Below are 13,365 nucleotides of genomic sequence, written 5' to 3'. Positions count from 1 at the left end.
TTTTTTTGAGACGGAGTCTCGCTCTGTCACCCAGGCTGGAGTGCAGTGGCCGGATCTCAGCTCACTGCAAGCTCCACCTCCCGGGTTCACGCCATTCTCCTGCCTCAGCCTCCCGAGTAGCTGGGACTACAGGCGCCTGCCACCTCGCCCGGCTAGTTTTTTTTGTATTTTTTAGTAGAGACGGGGTTTCACCGTGTTAGCCAGGATGGTCTCGATCTCCTGACCTCGTGATCCACCCGTCTCGGCCTCCCAAAGTGCTGGGATTACAGGCTTGAGCCACCGCGCCCGGCCAGGCCTTTTTTACATAAGAAAAATACCATTGTATCACCTAATACAATTAACAGAAATGTCTTAATACCATGTCATAGTTAACTCTATATAAACAGACCCAGAAGTTCCCAAATGTTTTATTATCACTGATTTGTTCACACCAGGATCCTGACAACATCTGTGTATTGCATTTGGTTTCCCTGAGGGCAAAGACTTTTGTCTGCTTGTTCATGCACTTGTTGCAAAGAAATCTTGTGAACACTTTTGTCGCTGCCATTATCACCATCGCTATTTCCATCATCATTACCATTGTTACCACCCTCACCATCATTCTCACCGTCATCCTCACATCACCATTTTCACCATTACCGTCATCACCATCAACACCATCATCACCACCATCATTACCATCCCATCCCCAACCTCGCCATCATCATCACCACCATCATTACCACCATCACCATCACCATCATCACCATCACCACCGTCATCATCACTGTCATTACCACAATCACCACCATCACCATCAGCAACATTATCATCGCCATCATTGCCACCATCACCACCATCATCACCATCACCATCATTACCACAATCATCACCATCACCATCGTCATCATCATCACCACCATCATTGCTACAATTTACCATCACCATCATCACCACCATCATTACCACAATCACCATCACCATTGTCATTACCGCAATCACCATTACCACCATCATCACCATCACCATCCTCATCATCACCACCACTATCATTACTACAATTACCATCACCATCATCACCACTGTTACCACAATCATCACCATCACCACCATCGCCATCCTCACCAACATCATTGTCATCACCATCATTACCACAATGGTCACCATCATCATCACCATCACCATCCTCACCAACATCATCATTGTCATCACCATCATCACCACAATTGTCACCATCATCACCACCATCACCATCCTCACCAATATCATCATCGTCATCACCATCATCACCACAATCATCACCATCATCATCACCATCATTACCACAATCGTCACCATCATCACCACCCTCACCAACATCCTCACCATCACCACCATTATCATCACCATCATTATTACCACAATCACCATCACCATCATCACCATCATCACCCTCACTATCATCACCATCTTCACTATCACCATCATCACCACCATCATCAGCATCCTCACCATCATCCTCATCCTGGTCATCATCCTTCTCGCCATCCTCACCATCACCATCTTCATCACCACCATTATCACGATCATACTCACCATCACCATCGTGACCACCATCATCATCACCATCATCACCATCATCACCATCACCATCAAAATCCCTTAGAAGCTCTCTTTTTTCTCTTCTCTCTCAGCCATGTGACTTTGGAAGCTGTTTAAATGTTGATTCTGGGGCCCCTGCACAGATCCCTTGAATTAGAATCTCCAGGTCTTTGGCCTTCCTGGTGGATTCTGATACAAGCCAAAATTTGTGACTCCCTAGGCAAGGGAGAACAAGGGCGGGATTAAGGATATTTAGATAGTCGAGGAAATGATACCTTGTGGAAAGGAGGGATCCACAGAAGGTGTTGGAGCACGGGGGTTTCGGTAGTCTCTCAGAGCTGGATTATTTATTAAAGATCTATCCATTCTGGCCGGGTGCGATGGCTCCCGCCTGTAATCCCAGCATTTTGGGAGGCCCAGGCGGGTGGATCACAAGGTCAAGGGTTTGAGACCAGCCTGGCCAATATGGTGAAACCCTGTCTCTACTAAAAAAATACAAAAATTAGCCGGGCATAGCTAGTAGTCCCAGCTACTCGGGAGCCTGAGGCAAGAGAATTGCTTGAACCCGGGAGGTGGAGGTAGCAGTGAGACGAGATTGCACCAGTGCACTCCAGCCTGGGTGAGACAGGGCGAGACTCCATCTCAAAAAAAAAAAAAAAAAAAAAAAAAAAAGATCTATCCATCTCTCCATTCAGTAATCTATTTAGTCAAGTACTGACCAAACCAGACAATGTTCTTCTTCTTTTTTTCTTGGAGAGGGATTAGCCTGGCTAATCTATTTTTAGCAGAGACAGGGTTTCACCGTACTGGTCAGGCCGGTCTCCTGACCTTACGTGATCCATCTGCCTTGGCCTCCCAAAATGCTGGGATTACAAGCGGGAGCCACTGTACCCAGCCTCAGGCAATGTTCTTTTTTGTTTTGTTTTGTTTTTGTTAGAGATCGGGTCTTGCTCTGTTGCCCACGCTGGAGTGCCATGGTGTGATCATAGTTCACTGAAGCCCTGACCTCCCAGGCTCAAGTAATCCTCCCGCCTCAGCCTCCCGAAAACCTGGGACCACAAACACACACCACTATGCCTGGCTAATTTTTGTATTTTTGTTGAGATGTTGGGGGGTCTCACTATGTTGTCCAGACTGGTCTCAAACTCCTTGGGCTCAAGTGATCCTCCCACTTCAGCCTCCCCAAATGCTGGGATTACAGGCATGAGCCACTGCACCTGGCCCAGGCAGTGTTATAGGTGCTGGAGGTACAGCAGGGAGCCAGGTCCATGTGGGCTCTGTCCTTGGGGAGTTTACACTCCTGGGCAGCCAGGTGTTACTAAACAGACAGAGACATGAGTTCAGAAGAGTGTGTTTGTGTGTTTTGCTTTAGGAGGGGGATGGGTATGGTTCTGGGAGAATGTGACCTGGAGACTGGCCCGTTCAGGGAATGTAGCCAAACTTCTTGGAAGTAATGAAATCTGAGCAGCATTGACCAGTGGAGGGGGTGGAGAAAGAGATGGCAGGGCGAGGGTCTGGTAGCGAGACAGGGTTTGGCGCTGCTGCCAGCTGGGCCCAGTGAGAGAAGGGGATGTTGCAAGAAGAGATTGGGGCAGGGACCAGATCAGGCAGGGCCTCGAAGGCCATGCTGAAGCATCTGTTCTTCATCTCAAGAGCAATAGGGAGCTATGGAAGGTATTTGAGCAAGGGAGTGATGTGATCTTGCTAATATTATTTAACAGGTCATAGGCTCTGGCTCCTGTAGGTATGAGGGAAGAATCTGAGGGCCAAGCATGAGAGTGGGAGAACCAGCATTATGAGTTGATTGCATCTGAGCCAGGCACGGTGGTTCACGCCTGTAATCCCAGCGCTTTGGGAGGCCAAGGCGGGCAGATCGACTGAGGTCGGGAGTTTGAGACCAGCCTGGCCAACATGGAGAAACCCCGTCGCTACTAAAAATACAAAAATTAGCCAGGCATGGTGGCAGACGCATGTAATCCCAGCTACTTGGGAGGCTGAGGCAGGAGAATTGCTTGAACCTGGGAGGCGGAGGTTGCAGTGAGCCAAGATCGTGCCACTGCACTCAAGCCTGGGTGACAGAGCAATACTCCGTCTCTGAAGAAAACGAACAAGAAAAGGAGTTGAGAGGCCGGACGCGGTGGCTCACGCCTGTAATCCCAGCACTTTGGGAGGCCGAGATGGGCAGATCACGAGGTCAGGAGATCGAGACCATCCTGGCTAACACGGTGAAACCCCATCTCTACTAAAAATACAAAAATTAGCCGGGCGCGGTGGCGGGCGCCTGTAGTCCCAGCCACACGGGAGGCTGAGGCAGGAGAATGGCGTGAACCCGGGAGGCGGAGCTTGCAGTGAGTGGAGATTGCGCCACTGCACTCCAGCCTGGGCGACAGAGCGAGACTCCGTCTCAAAAAAAAAAAAGGAGTTGATAGCATTTGTCTAAGGGAGAAGTGGGGGCTTTCAAGTCCTCGTGATCTGGCCCCTGTTCTTCTGTGACCTCACCTCCAGCCACACTGGTCTTATTGCTCCCAAACATAGCAGGCCTGCTCCTGTCTCAGAACTTTGGCACTTAAGAGCTGGGGTCTCAGTGTGTTGCACAGGCTGGCCTTGAACTTCTGGGCTGAAGTGATCCTCCTACCTCGGTCTCCCAAAGCACTGACATTACAGGTATCCGCCACTGCACCCGGCCACCAGCAGGTCCTTGATGTAGAGCAGGTGCTTAGCGACCTTGAGGGGTGTTGGGGGAAGGACACTCAGGATGTGTGGGACAAATATTTAATGAACTCCAGCTGTGTGCCTCGTGCTGTGGTGAGGGTGGCAAGAACCGTGTCTCCGCCCTGGTGAGACTTACGTTTGCAGGGTCAGGTGGGGGAGGAGATTAAACGGCAGGGCAGGTGCACAGACTGAGGGAGAAATGGAGCAAGGCAGGCAGAGTGGGCACTGGGAGGGAGGGAGGGCATCAAAAGCTGGTGGAAGTGAGAGGAGGTGAGGGTGAGGGGGGTTCCCTGAGGAGAAGGCCAGAGGCTGGTCAATGCCCACATCATTCATGCTCATATTATAGCATGGTTTCTCTTTTTCTTTTTCTTTCTTTCTTTCTGGTTTTTTTTTTTTTTTTTTTTTTTTTTTGAGATAGTCTTTATCTGTTGCACAGGCTGGAGTGCAGTAGTGTGAACGTGGCTTACTGCAACCTCTGCCTCCCGGGTTCAAGAGATTCTCCTGCCTCAGCCTCCCGAATAGCTGGGATTACAGGCACGCACCACCACACCCGGCTAATTTTTGTATATTTAGTAGAGATGGGGTTTCGCCATGTTGACCAGTCTGTTCTCGAACTCTTGACCTCAGGTGATTGCCTGCCTCAGCCTCCCAAAGTTCTAGCATTACAGATGTGAGCCACTGCACCTGGCCTAAAGTTCTTAACACTTACAATTGTGAGAAATTGTTGTTTGTTTATGGGTTTGGGCCTCAGCCCGTCCAGCAGCAAACGCTGGCTCTGTCAGGTGTCATGTGATGCCCTGTGGGCATGAATCATCCCTCCATTCCTCAGTCTTCTCACTTGTGAAATGGGACTCTCAGCTGTACCTCCTCTTTGTAGGTACAGGAGAATGTTAGAGGGATGAAATGAGCTCATCCGTGTAAATTGCTGAGGACAGGGCTGGACACATACCAGGTCCTCCATTCATTCATTAATTCACTCATTCATTCATTCAAAGGATATTTATGAAGCGTGTGCTACGTGCCAGGCACCTTAGTGCTGGGAGAGAAACAAACTCAGAAATCTTGACCGTCTCTCATAGGTTTCTGCGTGCTGGTGGGAGAGACAGAACATGAACAAACAAGTAAAATATATATGGCCTGTCAGAAGGGAGTGTGTGACACAGAGAAAAGACATCCGGAAGAGGGAAGGGGACTCAGGGGTATGGGAACTGCAGTTTTATTTTATAATTTTATTTTTTGGGGCCAGGTGCGGTGGCTCATGCCTGTAATCCCAGAACTTTGGGAGGGCGAGGCAGGCAGATTACTTGAGCTCAGGAGTTCAAGACCAGCCTGGCCAACATGGTGAAACCCCGTCTCTACTAAAAAATACAAAAATTAGCCGGGCATGGTGACACATGCCTGTAGTCCCAGCTACTTGGGAGACTGAGGCAAGAGAATTGCTTGAACCTGGGAGGTGGAGGTTGCAGTGAGCCAAGATGACATCACTGCATTCCAGCCTGGGCGACAGAGTGAGACTGTTTCACAAAACAAAACGAAACAAAAAAAAATTTTTTTTGTTAGAAAAATAAAGACAGGCCGGGCCCCATGGCTTACGCCTGGAATCCCAGCACTTTGGGAGGCCGAGGCAGGCAGATCACATGAGATCAGGAGTTCAAGACCAGCCTGGCCAGCATAGTGAAACCCTGTCTCCACTAAAAAAAAAAAAAAAAAAAATTATCCCGGTGTGGTGGCACACGCCTGTAGTCCCAGCTACTCGGGAGGCCGAGGCAGGAGAATCACTTGAACCTGGGAAGTGGAGGTTTCAGCGAGCTGAGATCGCACCACTGCACTCCAGCCTAGACAACAGAGCGATACTCCATCTCAAAAAAAAAAAAGAAAGAAAAAGAAAGACAGGGTCTTGCTAAGTTGCCCAGGCTGGTCTCAAACATCTGGGTTCAAGCAATCCTCCCTCCTCGGCCTCCCAAAGTACAAGGATTACAGGCATGAGCCACTGAGCCCGGCCTGCAGTTTTAAATAGTATAGCCAGGGAAGGCCTCACTGAAGAGGTGACCTCGGATCAGGGTTTGAGGGAGCTGAGGGAGAGTGTTTACCCAGGACAGTCCCTGTTTATCATTGACACTGTGGCCTGAAAATACCGTGTCCCCGGAAACCCTTCAGTCCTGGGCAAACTGGGATGGCTCGCCACCCTAGGAGTGGGTCTTGTGGCTCTCTTAGGAAAAGGCACTCCGGGCAGAGAGAGCAGCAAGTTCAAAGGCCCTGAGGCTGGAACAGGCAAGGTGTGTCTGAAGATACAGCACAGAAAAGGGTGGAGGCCGTTTTGGAGGGGACTCATTTAGATTCCCACTCGGAGAGCCTGCTAGGGGTGCCGCCTCGTACCAAATCGTCTTAAGTGGCAAAAACCGGCCTTGCCTGGCCAGCTCAGCTGCCCAAGGCAAGTGAGATCAAAGACAGAATTTGAGTTTATCCAAGGTCATGTGTAGTCAATGAACACACACACACACACACACACACACACACACACACACACACAGAGAAAGAGAGAGAGAGAGAGAGAGAGAGAGAGTATATTTAGGGACTTCCCAGGTGGCCAGGGAATTGAATTGCAGGAGAGAAGGTGGCAGGAAACAGTGCATTTCTTTTTTTTTTTTTTTTTTTTTTTTGAGACAGAGTCTTGCTCTGTTACCCAGGCTGGAGTGCAGTAGCGTGATCTTGATCTTGGCCCCCTGCAACCTCCACCTCCCAGGTTCAAACAGTTCTTCTGCCTCAGCCTCCCAAGTAGCTGAGATTACAGGCATGTGCCACCACGCCTGGCTAATTTTGTATTTTTAGTAGAGATGGGGTTTCATCATGTTGGCCAGACTGTTCTCAAACTCCTGACCTCAGATGATCTACCCACCTCAGCCTCCCAAAGTGCTGGGATTACAGGCATGAGACACTGTGCCTGGTCTAGAGTGCCTTTCATGAAGGCCTCATAGAAACCATCTTCCCCTCCATGGATAAAAGAACTTCCTGGCTGGGTGTGATGGCTCACGCCTGTAATCCCAACACTTTGGGAGGCTGAGCGGGGAGGATTGCTTGAGCCCAGGAGTTTGAAGCTGCAGTGAGCTATGATCATGCCGCTACATTCCAGCCTGGGCCACAGACACTTCATCGGAAAAGAACTTCATCCCATTTTTGAAAAATATGCAGCCTTCTGGATCTCTCATCCATTTTCCTGTCTTGATATGGACAGGAATTTGAGTAACATACAAAGACCAAGGGAGAGGGGAACAGAGATAGAGACAAAGACAGACAAGTCCCAGGAGAAGAGAGAGAAATCTCTTTCCACCGAGAGACTCCTTGAGTGCTCAGACCCAGCGACCCCAGGGCAAACCAGAGAAGGTGTTACGTTAGATGCTGTCTCTAGCAGTCACTGCGATCAACTACAAACACGCCAGGGAGATGGCTGTCATCCCAGACGTCAGGATGGCTGTGGCTGTGTTTCAGTGGTCTGGGGAGATGCAGGGCTTGTGTGGCTTACTTGGCCTCTTGTCTCCCTAGCTCGCCCTCCCCCACCTGCGGAAGAGCCAAGGGAATGTCATCAACATCTCCAGCCTAGTGGGGGCAATTGGCCAGGCCCAGGCAGTTCCCTATGTGGCCACCAAGGTACAGCAGCCCCTACCCCTTCCTTCCCTCCCTACTCCTTCCCATTGGCCTTAGCTTGGAGTCCAGACACCTTAGGAGCCAAACCTAGCAAGATCTTGGCCCTAGAGAGTCTCACACCCAACTGCCAGATTCAGCACCCAGGCATAACTGCCTGTGATAGATTTCTGTTTTTTTCTTTTATTTATTTATTTATTTTATTTTATTTTATTTTTTTATTTTAATTTTTTTGAGACAGAGTCTCGCTCTGTCGCCCAGGCTGGAGTGCTGTGGCTTAATCTCGGCTCACTGCAAGCTCCGCCTCTCGGGTTCACGCCATTCTCCCGCCTCAGCCTCCGGAATAGCTGGGACTACAGGCGCCTGCCACCACGCCTGGCTAATTTTTTTGTATTTTTAGTAGAGACGGGGTTTCACCGTGTTAGGCAGGATGGTCTCGAACTCCTGACCTTGTGATCCTCCTGCCTCGGCCTCCCAAAGTGCTAGGATTACAAGCGTGAGCCACCGCGCCTGGCCCTTTTTTTTTTTTTTCTTTTTTTTGAGATGGAGTCTCACTCTGTCACCATGTAGGAGTGCAGTGGCGTGATCTCGGCTCACTGCAACCTCTGCCTCCCGGGTTCAAGGGATTCTCCTGACTCAGCCTCCTGAGTAGCTGGGACTACAGGAGCAGGCCACTATGCCCAGCTTTTTTTTTTTTTTTTTTTGTATTTTTTAGTAGAGACAGGGTTTCACCATGGTAGCCAGGATGGTCTCGATTTTCTGACCTCATGATCCACCTGCCTTGGCCTCCCAAAGTGCTGGGATTACAGGCGTGAGCCACCGCGCCCAGCAGATTTCTGTGTGTTTTTTTGTTTGTTTGTTTGTTTTGAGATGGAGTTTCGCTCTTGTTGCCCAGGTTGGAATGGAATGGCAAGATCTCGGCTCACTGCAACCTCCGCCTCCCGGGTTCAAGCAATTCTCCTGCCTCAGCCTCCCAAGTAGCTGAGATTACAGGTGGCTGCCACCATGCCCAGCTAGTTTTTTGTATTTTTTAGTAGAGACGAAGTCTCACCATGTTGGTGAGGCTGGTCTCAAACTCCGGACCTCAGGTGATTCACCCGCCTCAGCCTCAGAAAGTGTTGGGATTACAGGCGTGAGCCACTGCGCCCGGCCCTTCTTCTTTTTTTTTTGAGATAGGGTCTCACTCTGTCGCCCAGGTTGTAGTACGGTGGCATGATCTCAGCTCACTGCAACCTCTGCCTCACAAGTTCAAGCTATTCTTACGCCTCAGCCTCCCCAGTAGCTGGGATTACAGGCGTGCACCACCATGTCCGGTTAATTTTTGTATTTTTAGTAGAGATGGGCTTTCACCATGTTGGCCAGGCTAGTCTCGAACTCCTGACCTCTAGTGATCCACCCATCCCAGCCTCCCAAAGTGCTGGGATTATAGGTGTGAGCCACTGTGCCCGGCCCTTCTTTTTCTTCATTTACATTTTGTTTTGTTTTGTTTTGTTTTGAGATAGAGTCTTACCCTGTCGTCCAGGTTGTAGTGCGGTGGCACGATCTCAGCTCACTGCAACCTCTGCCTCACAGGTTCAAGGGATTCTCACGCCTCAGCCTCCCCAGTAGCTGGGAATACAGGCATGCACCACCATGTCCGGTTAATTTTTGTATTTTTAGTAGAGATGGGGTTTCGCCATGTTGGCCAGGCTGGTCTGGAACTCCTGGCCTCAAGTGATCCACCCATCCCGGCCTCCCAAAGTGCTGGAATTACAGGTGTGAGCCACCGCACCTGGCCTTCCTGTGACAGATTTCTATGCCAAGTTTCTCCCAAGAAACCAAGGCTGGTGCCTCTGAAGGCAGCCTTCAAGGAGGGCATGACTTCCCCATTCTGATGCCCCCCCTGGCAGGCAGGAGACAATGGATGGCAGGGACCCCACGTCCGGGGGACTGAACTTTCTTCCCCGCTCCGTTTTCTGCAGGGGGCAGTAACGGCCATGACCAAAGCCTTGGCCCTGGATGAAAGTCCATATGGTGTCCGAGTCAACTGGTGAGCTGCTCTGAGCAGGCCGAGAGCCTTCTGGGGGAACTGGGGTGACTGGGGGTGATCCCAAGTGATTCGAGACAGATTTCTTTGATCCCCTCTTTCCCTTCCCCCAGTATCTCCCCAGGAAACATCTGGACCCCACTGTGGGAGGAGCTGGCAGCCTTAACACCAGACCCTCGGGCCACAATCCTAGAGGGCATGCTGGCCCAGGTAGGAGTGGGGTTCAGATCCAGGTGGTAGAAGGTGGCTTGGGGGTGGGGGACATGGCGATCAAGTGGGGCTTCTCTTGACCTCCTTCCCCCCTCTTTTCTCCCCAGCCACTGGGCCGCATGGGCCAGCCCGCTGAGGTCGGGGCTGCGGCAGTGTTCCTGGCCTCCGAGGCCAACTTCTGCACGGGCATCGAACTGCTCGTGACGGGGGGTGCAGAGCTGGGGTACGGGCGCAAGGCCAGTCAGAGCACCCCCGTGGACGCCCCCGATATTCCCTTCTGATTTCTCTCATTTCTACTTGGGGCCCCCTTCCTAGGACTCTCCCACCCCAAACTCCAACCTGTATCAGATGCAGCCCCCAAGCCCTTAGACTCTAAGCCCACTTAGGAAGGTACCAGGTCACCTGCAGGTTCCCATAAAAGCAATTTGCAGCCAGAAGGAGGAAGACATCGTTATATTTATTTCCCACCCTTTAGACGAGTCCTTCTGCCCACTTAGCCCCTGCACCCCAGACCCACAAGTTGCCTCTACCCTGAAGGACTGCAGCTCCCCCTGCCCCCCAACGCCAGGCCTTGCAGCAAGCAGGTGCCTGAGTTTGCTAGCCCTGTCGCTGTCGCCAGGGGCTCCTGGGAAAGGTAGAGCGGTTTGGCTTCACCAGCGCGCTAAAGGCCCGCAGGGGAGAGTAAATTAAGCGCAGTTAGGAGGTAATGGAGGGGGAGGCACAAAAGGCCCTCCTCCTTATTCTTGGCCCTTAGGGAAAAGGAGTCTTCCTCTCGGTGCCTGGGGAATAGGAAGGTGGCTGGCAAGAAGAGTCCAGAGGGAAGAGAAAGGAGGGGGTTGAGACATCTGGATCAGAGGGAGAAGGGCCTGAAACTCCTGGGTTTTGGGTCCGCAGGGCACTGGGGTATGCAGACTCCCCAGCTGGACCCAGGAGGGGCGCAGGGTCCGGGCGCGCTGGCGTCCCGCAGGTGAGGGGTGGAGCTGCAGGGCTGCTGCGGATTGGCTGTGGCGGGGGGGCGTGTGCGCCAACCGCTGATTGGCCGCGGCGGGGGCGGGAGCTGTCCGTGGGCGCCGCCCCTACAGCTCGGGGCTGGCGGTTGGGCAGCAGGACCCGGGTGGAGCGCAGAAAAACAGGGCGAGGCCCTGCGGGGGAAGGGTCCCGCAGTTTGGCTGTTCGGGCCTGTGGCTGTTGGGGTGGCAGGACAGTGACCCGGGGACAGGACTTGGGGGCACTGTGGGGGTAGAATTTGGAGACGGAGTGTCCCAGGGTAGGACTGCTGAGACACAGTGGCCAAGGGATCCGATTTTTGTTGTTGTTGTTGTTGTTTTTTAATTTGAGAGATTAGTCTCACTCTGTCGCCCAGGCTGGAGTGCTATGGTGCAATGTCGGCTCTCTACAACCTCCGCCTCCCGGGTTCAAGCGATTCTCCTGCCTCAGCCTCCCGAGTAGCTGGGATTACAGGCGCCCGCTACCACGCCTGGCTAATTTGTGTATTTTTAGTAGAGACGGGGTTTCACCATGTTGGCCAGGCTGGTCTCGAACTCCTGACCTCAGGTTATCCACCCGCCTTGGCCCCCAAAGTGCTGGGATTACAGGCGTGAGCCAGCGCGCCTGGCCAGGGACCTGATTTTGGTGCCACAGTAACCCGTAGGTTTTGGGGGCACAGTGACAGAGGGGCACAATTTAGGGGGCGGTGCCGCAGGTTTGAATTGCTAGAGGTCAGAGGCATCCTGAAGGGTAGTGATTGGCGAACTCTGCCTCTGGGGTCCTGATGCTGTGGAGACACTCGTGGAGGGATAAATCAGGAAGCCCTGCGATGGGGACTGTTCTTTGAGGCTCACCTTTGAGTGCAGGATTGACAATTTTCAGGCTTCTCAGATGATAGGGGACTGGAAGAAGCCCTGGTGAACCCTTGTGTGTTTTTACCTTTTAAAGAGTCAAGCCAGGCGTGGTGGCTCACGCCTGTAATCCCAGCACTTTGGGAGGCTGCGGCGGGGGGATCACGAGGTCAGGAGTTCGAGACCAGCCATGACCAACATGGTGAAACCCCCGTCTCTACTAAAAGTACAAAAATTAGCCGGGTGGGCCGGGCGCGGTGGCTCAAGCCTGTAATCCCAGCACTTTGGGAGGCCGAGACGGGTGGATCACGAGGTCAGGAGATCAAGACCATCCTGGCGAACACGGTGAAACCCCGTCTCTACTAAAAAAAAATACAAAAAACTAGCCGGGCGAGATGGCGGGCGCCTGTAGTCCCAGCTACTCGGGAGGCTGAGGCAGGAGAATGGCGTGAACCCGGGAGGCGGAGCTTGCAGTGAGCTGAGATCCGGCCACTGCACTCCAGCCTGGGCGGCAGAGCGAGACTCCGTCTCAAAAAAAAAAAAAAAAAAAAAAAAATTAGCCGGGTGTGGTGGCAGGCGCCTGTAATCCCAGCTACTCAGGAGGCTGAGGCAGGAGAACTGCTTGAACCCAGGAGGCGGAGGTTGCAGTGAGCCGAGATCGCGCCACTGCATTGCTGCCTGGCCTACACATATATCTTTTTCGTTGACAGGAAAAAAATATTGGAATAGAGCAGTATCCAGGCGCAAAGTGAGGCTGCCCTTTATCCATACCTGCGGCCCTCTTCAAAAGCCCTTCTCCGAAGCACCATTCCTGTTCCTGTGCATTTATGTGGTGTCCAGGCTGCTGATATTTACCATGTGCTTTTCCCTTTCACAAAGGGATCGTGATACACGGAACGTCCTGCACCTTGCCTTTCCCTTCCTTTACCTCGGGCTGCTTATGCTTGCCAGTGCTCCGCCACAAGAAAATGCATTTTTGCTCCCAAGGAAATGCTTTTTTGAAAACTGTTGCATGCACGTTAGTACCTGGCTTGAGTGTGGCTGGAACACAGCCTGGGTGGGGACCGTATTTCTTTTTCTTTTCTTTTTTTTTTTTTTGAGACGGAGTTTCGCTCTTGTTGCCCAGGCTGGAGTGCAATGGCGCGATCCCGGCTCACGGCAACCTCGGCCTCCCAGGTGCAAGCAATTCTCCTACCTCAGCCTCCCAAGTAGCTGGGATTACAGGCGTCTACCACCACGCCCTGCTAAATTTTGTATTTTTAGTAGGGACGGGGTTTCACCATGTTGGCAGGCTGGTCTCGAACTCTTGACCTCAGGCGATCCGCCCGCCTCGGCCTCCCAAAATGCTGGGATTACAGGCGTGAGCCACCGCGCCTGACT

General features: G+C 52.0%; 1 protein-coding gene across 1 annotated transcript in view; it reads left to right on the top strand.

Annotated features, from left to right (window-relative positions):
- Positions 1–13,365, top strand: part of BCAT2 (branched chain amino acid transaminase 2) — a 41,037-nt gene that overhangs the window by 8,518 nt on the left and 19,154 nt on the right. Inside the window, exons 2-4 of the mRNA XM_025368002.1 lie at positions 7,813–7,917; positions 9,873–9,940; positions 10,051–10,147. Coding sequence (XP_025223787.1) covers positions 9,888–9,940; positions 10,051–10,147 — 150 coding nt within the window. The 5' untranslated portion in view covers positions 7,813–7,917; positions 9,873–9,887. The remainder of the gene's footprint in view (positions 1–7,812; positions 7,918–9,872; positions 9,941–10,050; positions 10,148–13,365) is intronic.

Source organism: Theropithecus gelada, chromosome 19, assembly GCF_003255815.1.
Source record: "Theropithecus gelada isolate Dixy chromosome 19, Tgel_1.0, whole genome shotgun sequence".
Taxonomy (NCBI): domain Eukaryota; kingdom Metazoa; phylum Chordata; class Mammalia; order Primates; family Cercopithecidae; genus Theropithecus; species Theropithecus gelada.
This window is presented reverse-complemented; position numbering and strand designations above follow the sequence as displayed.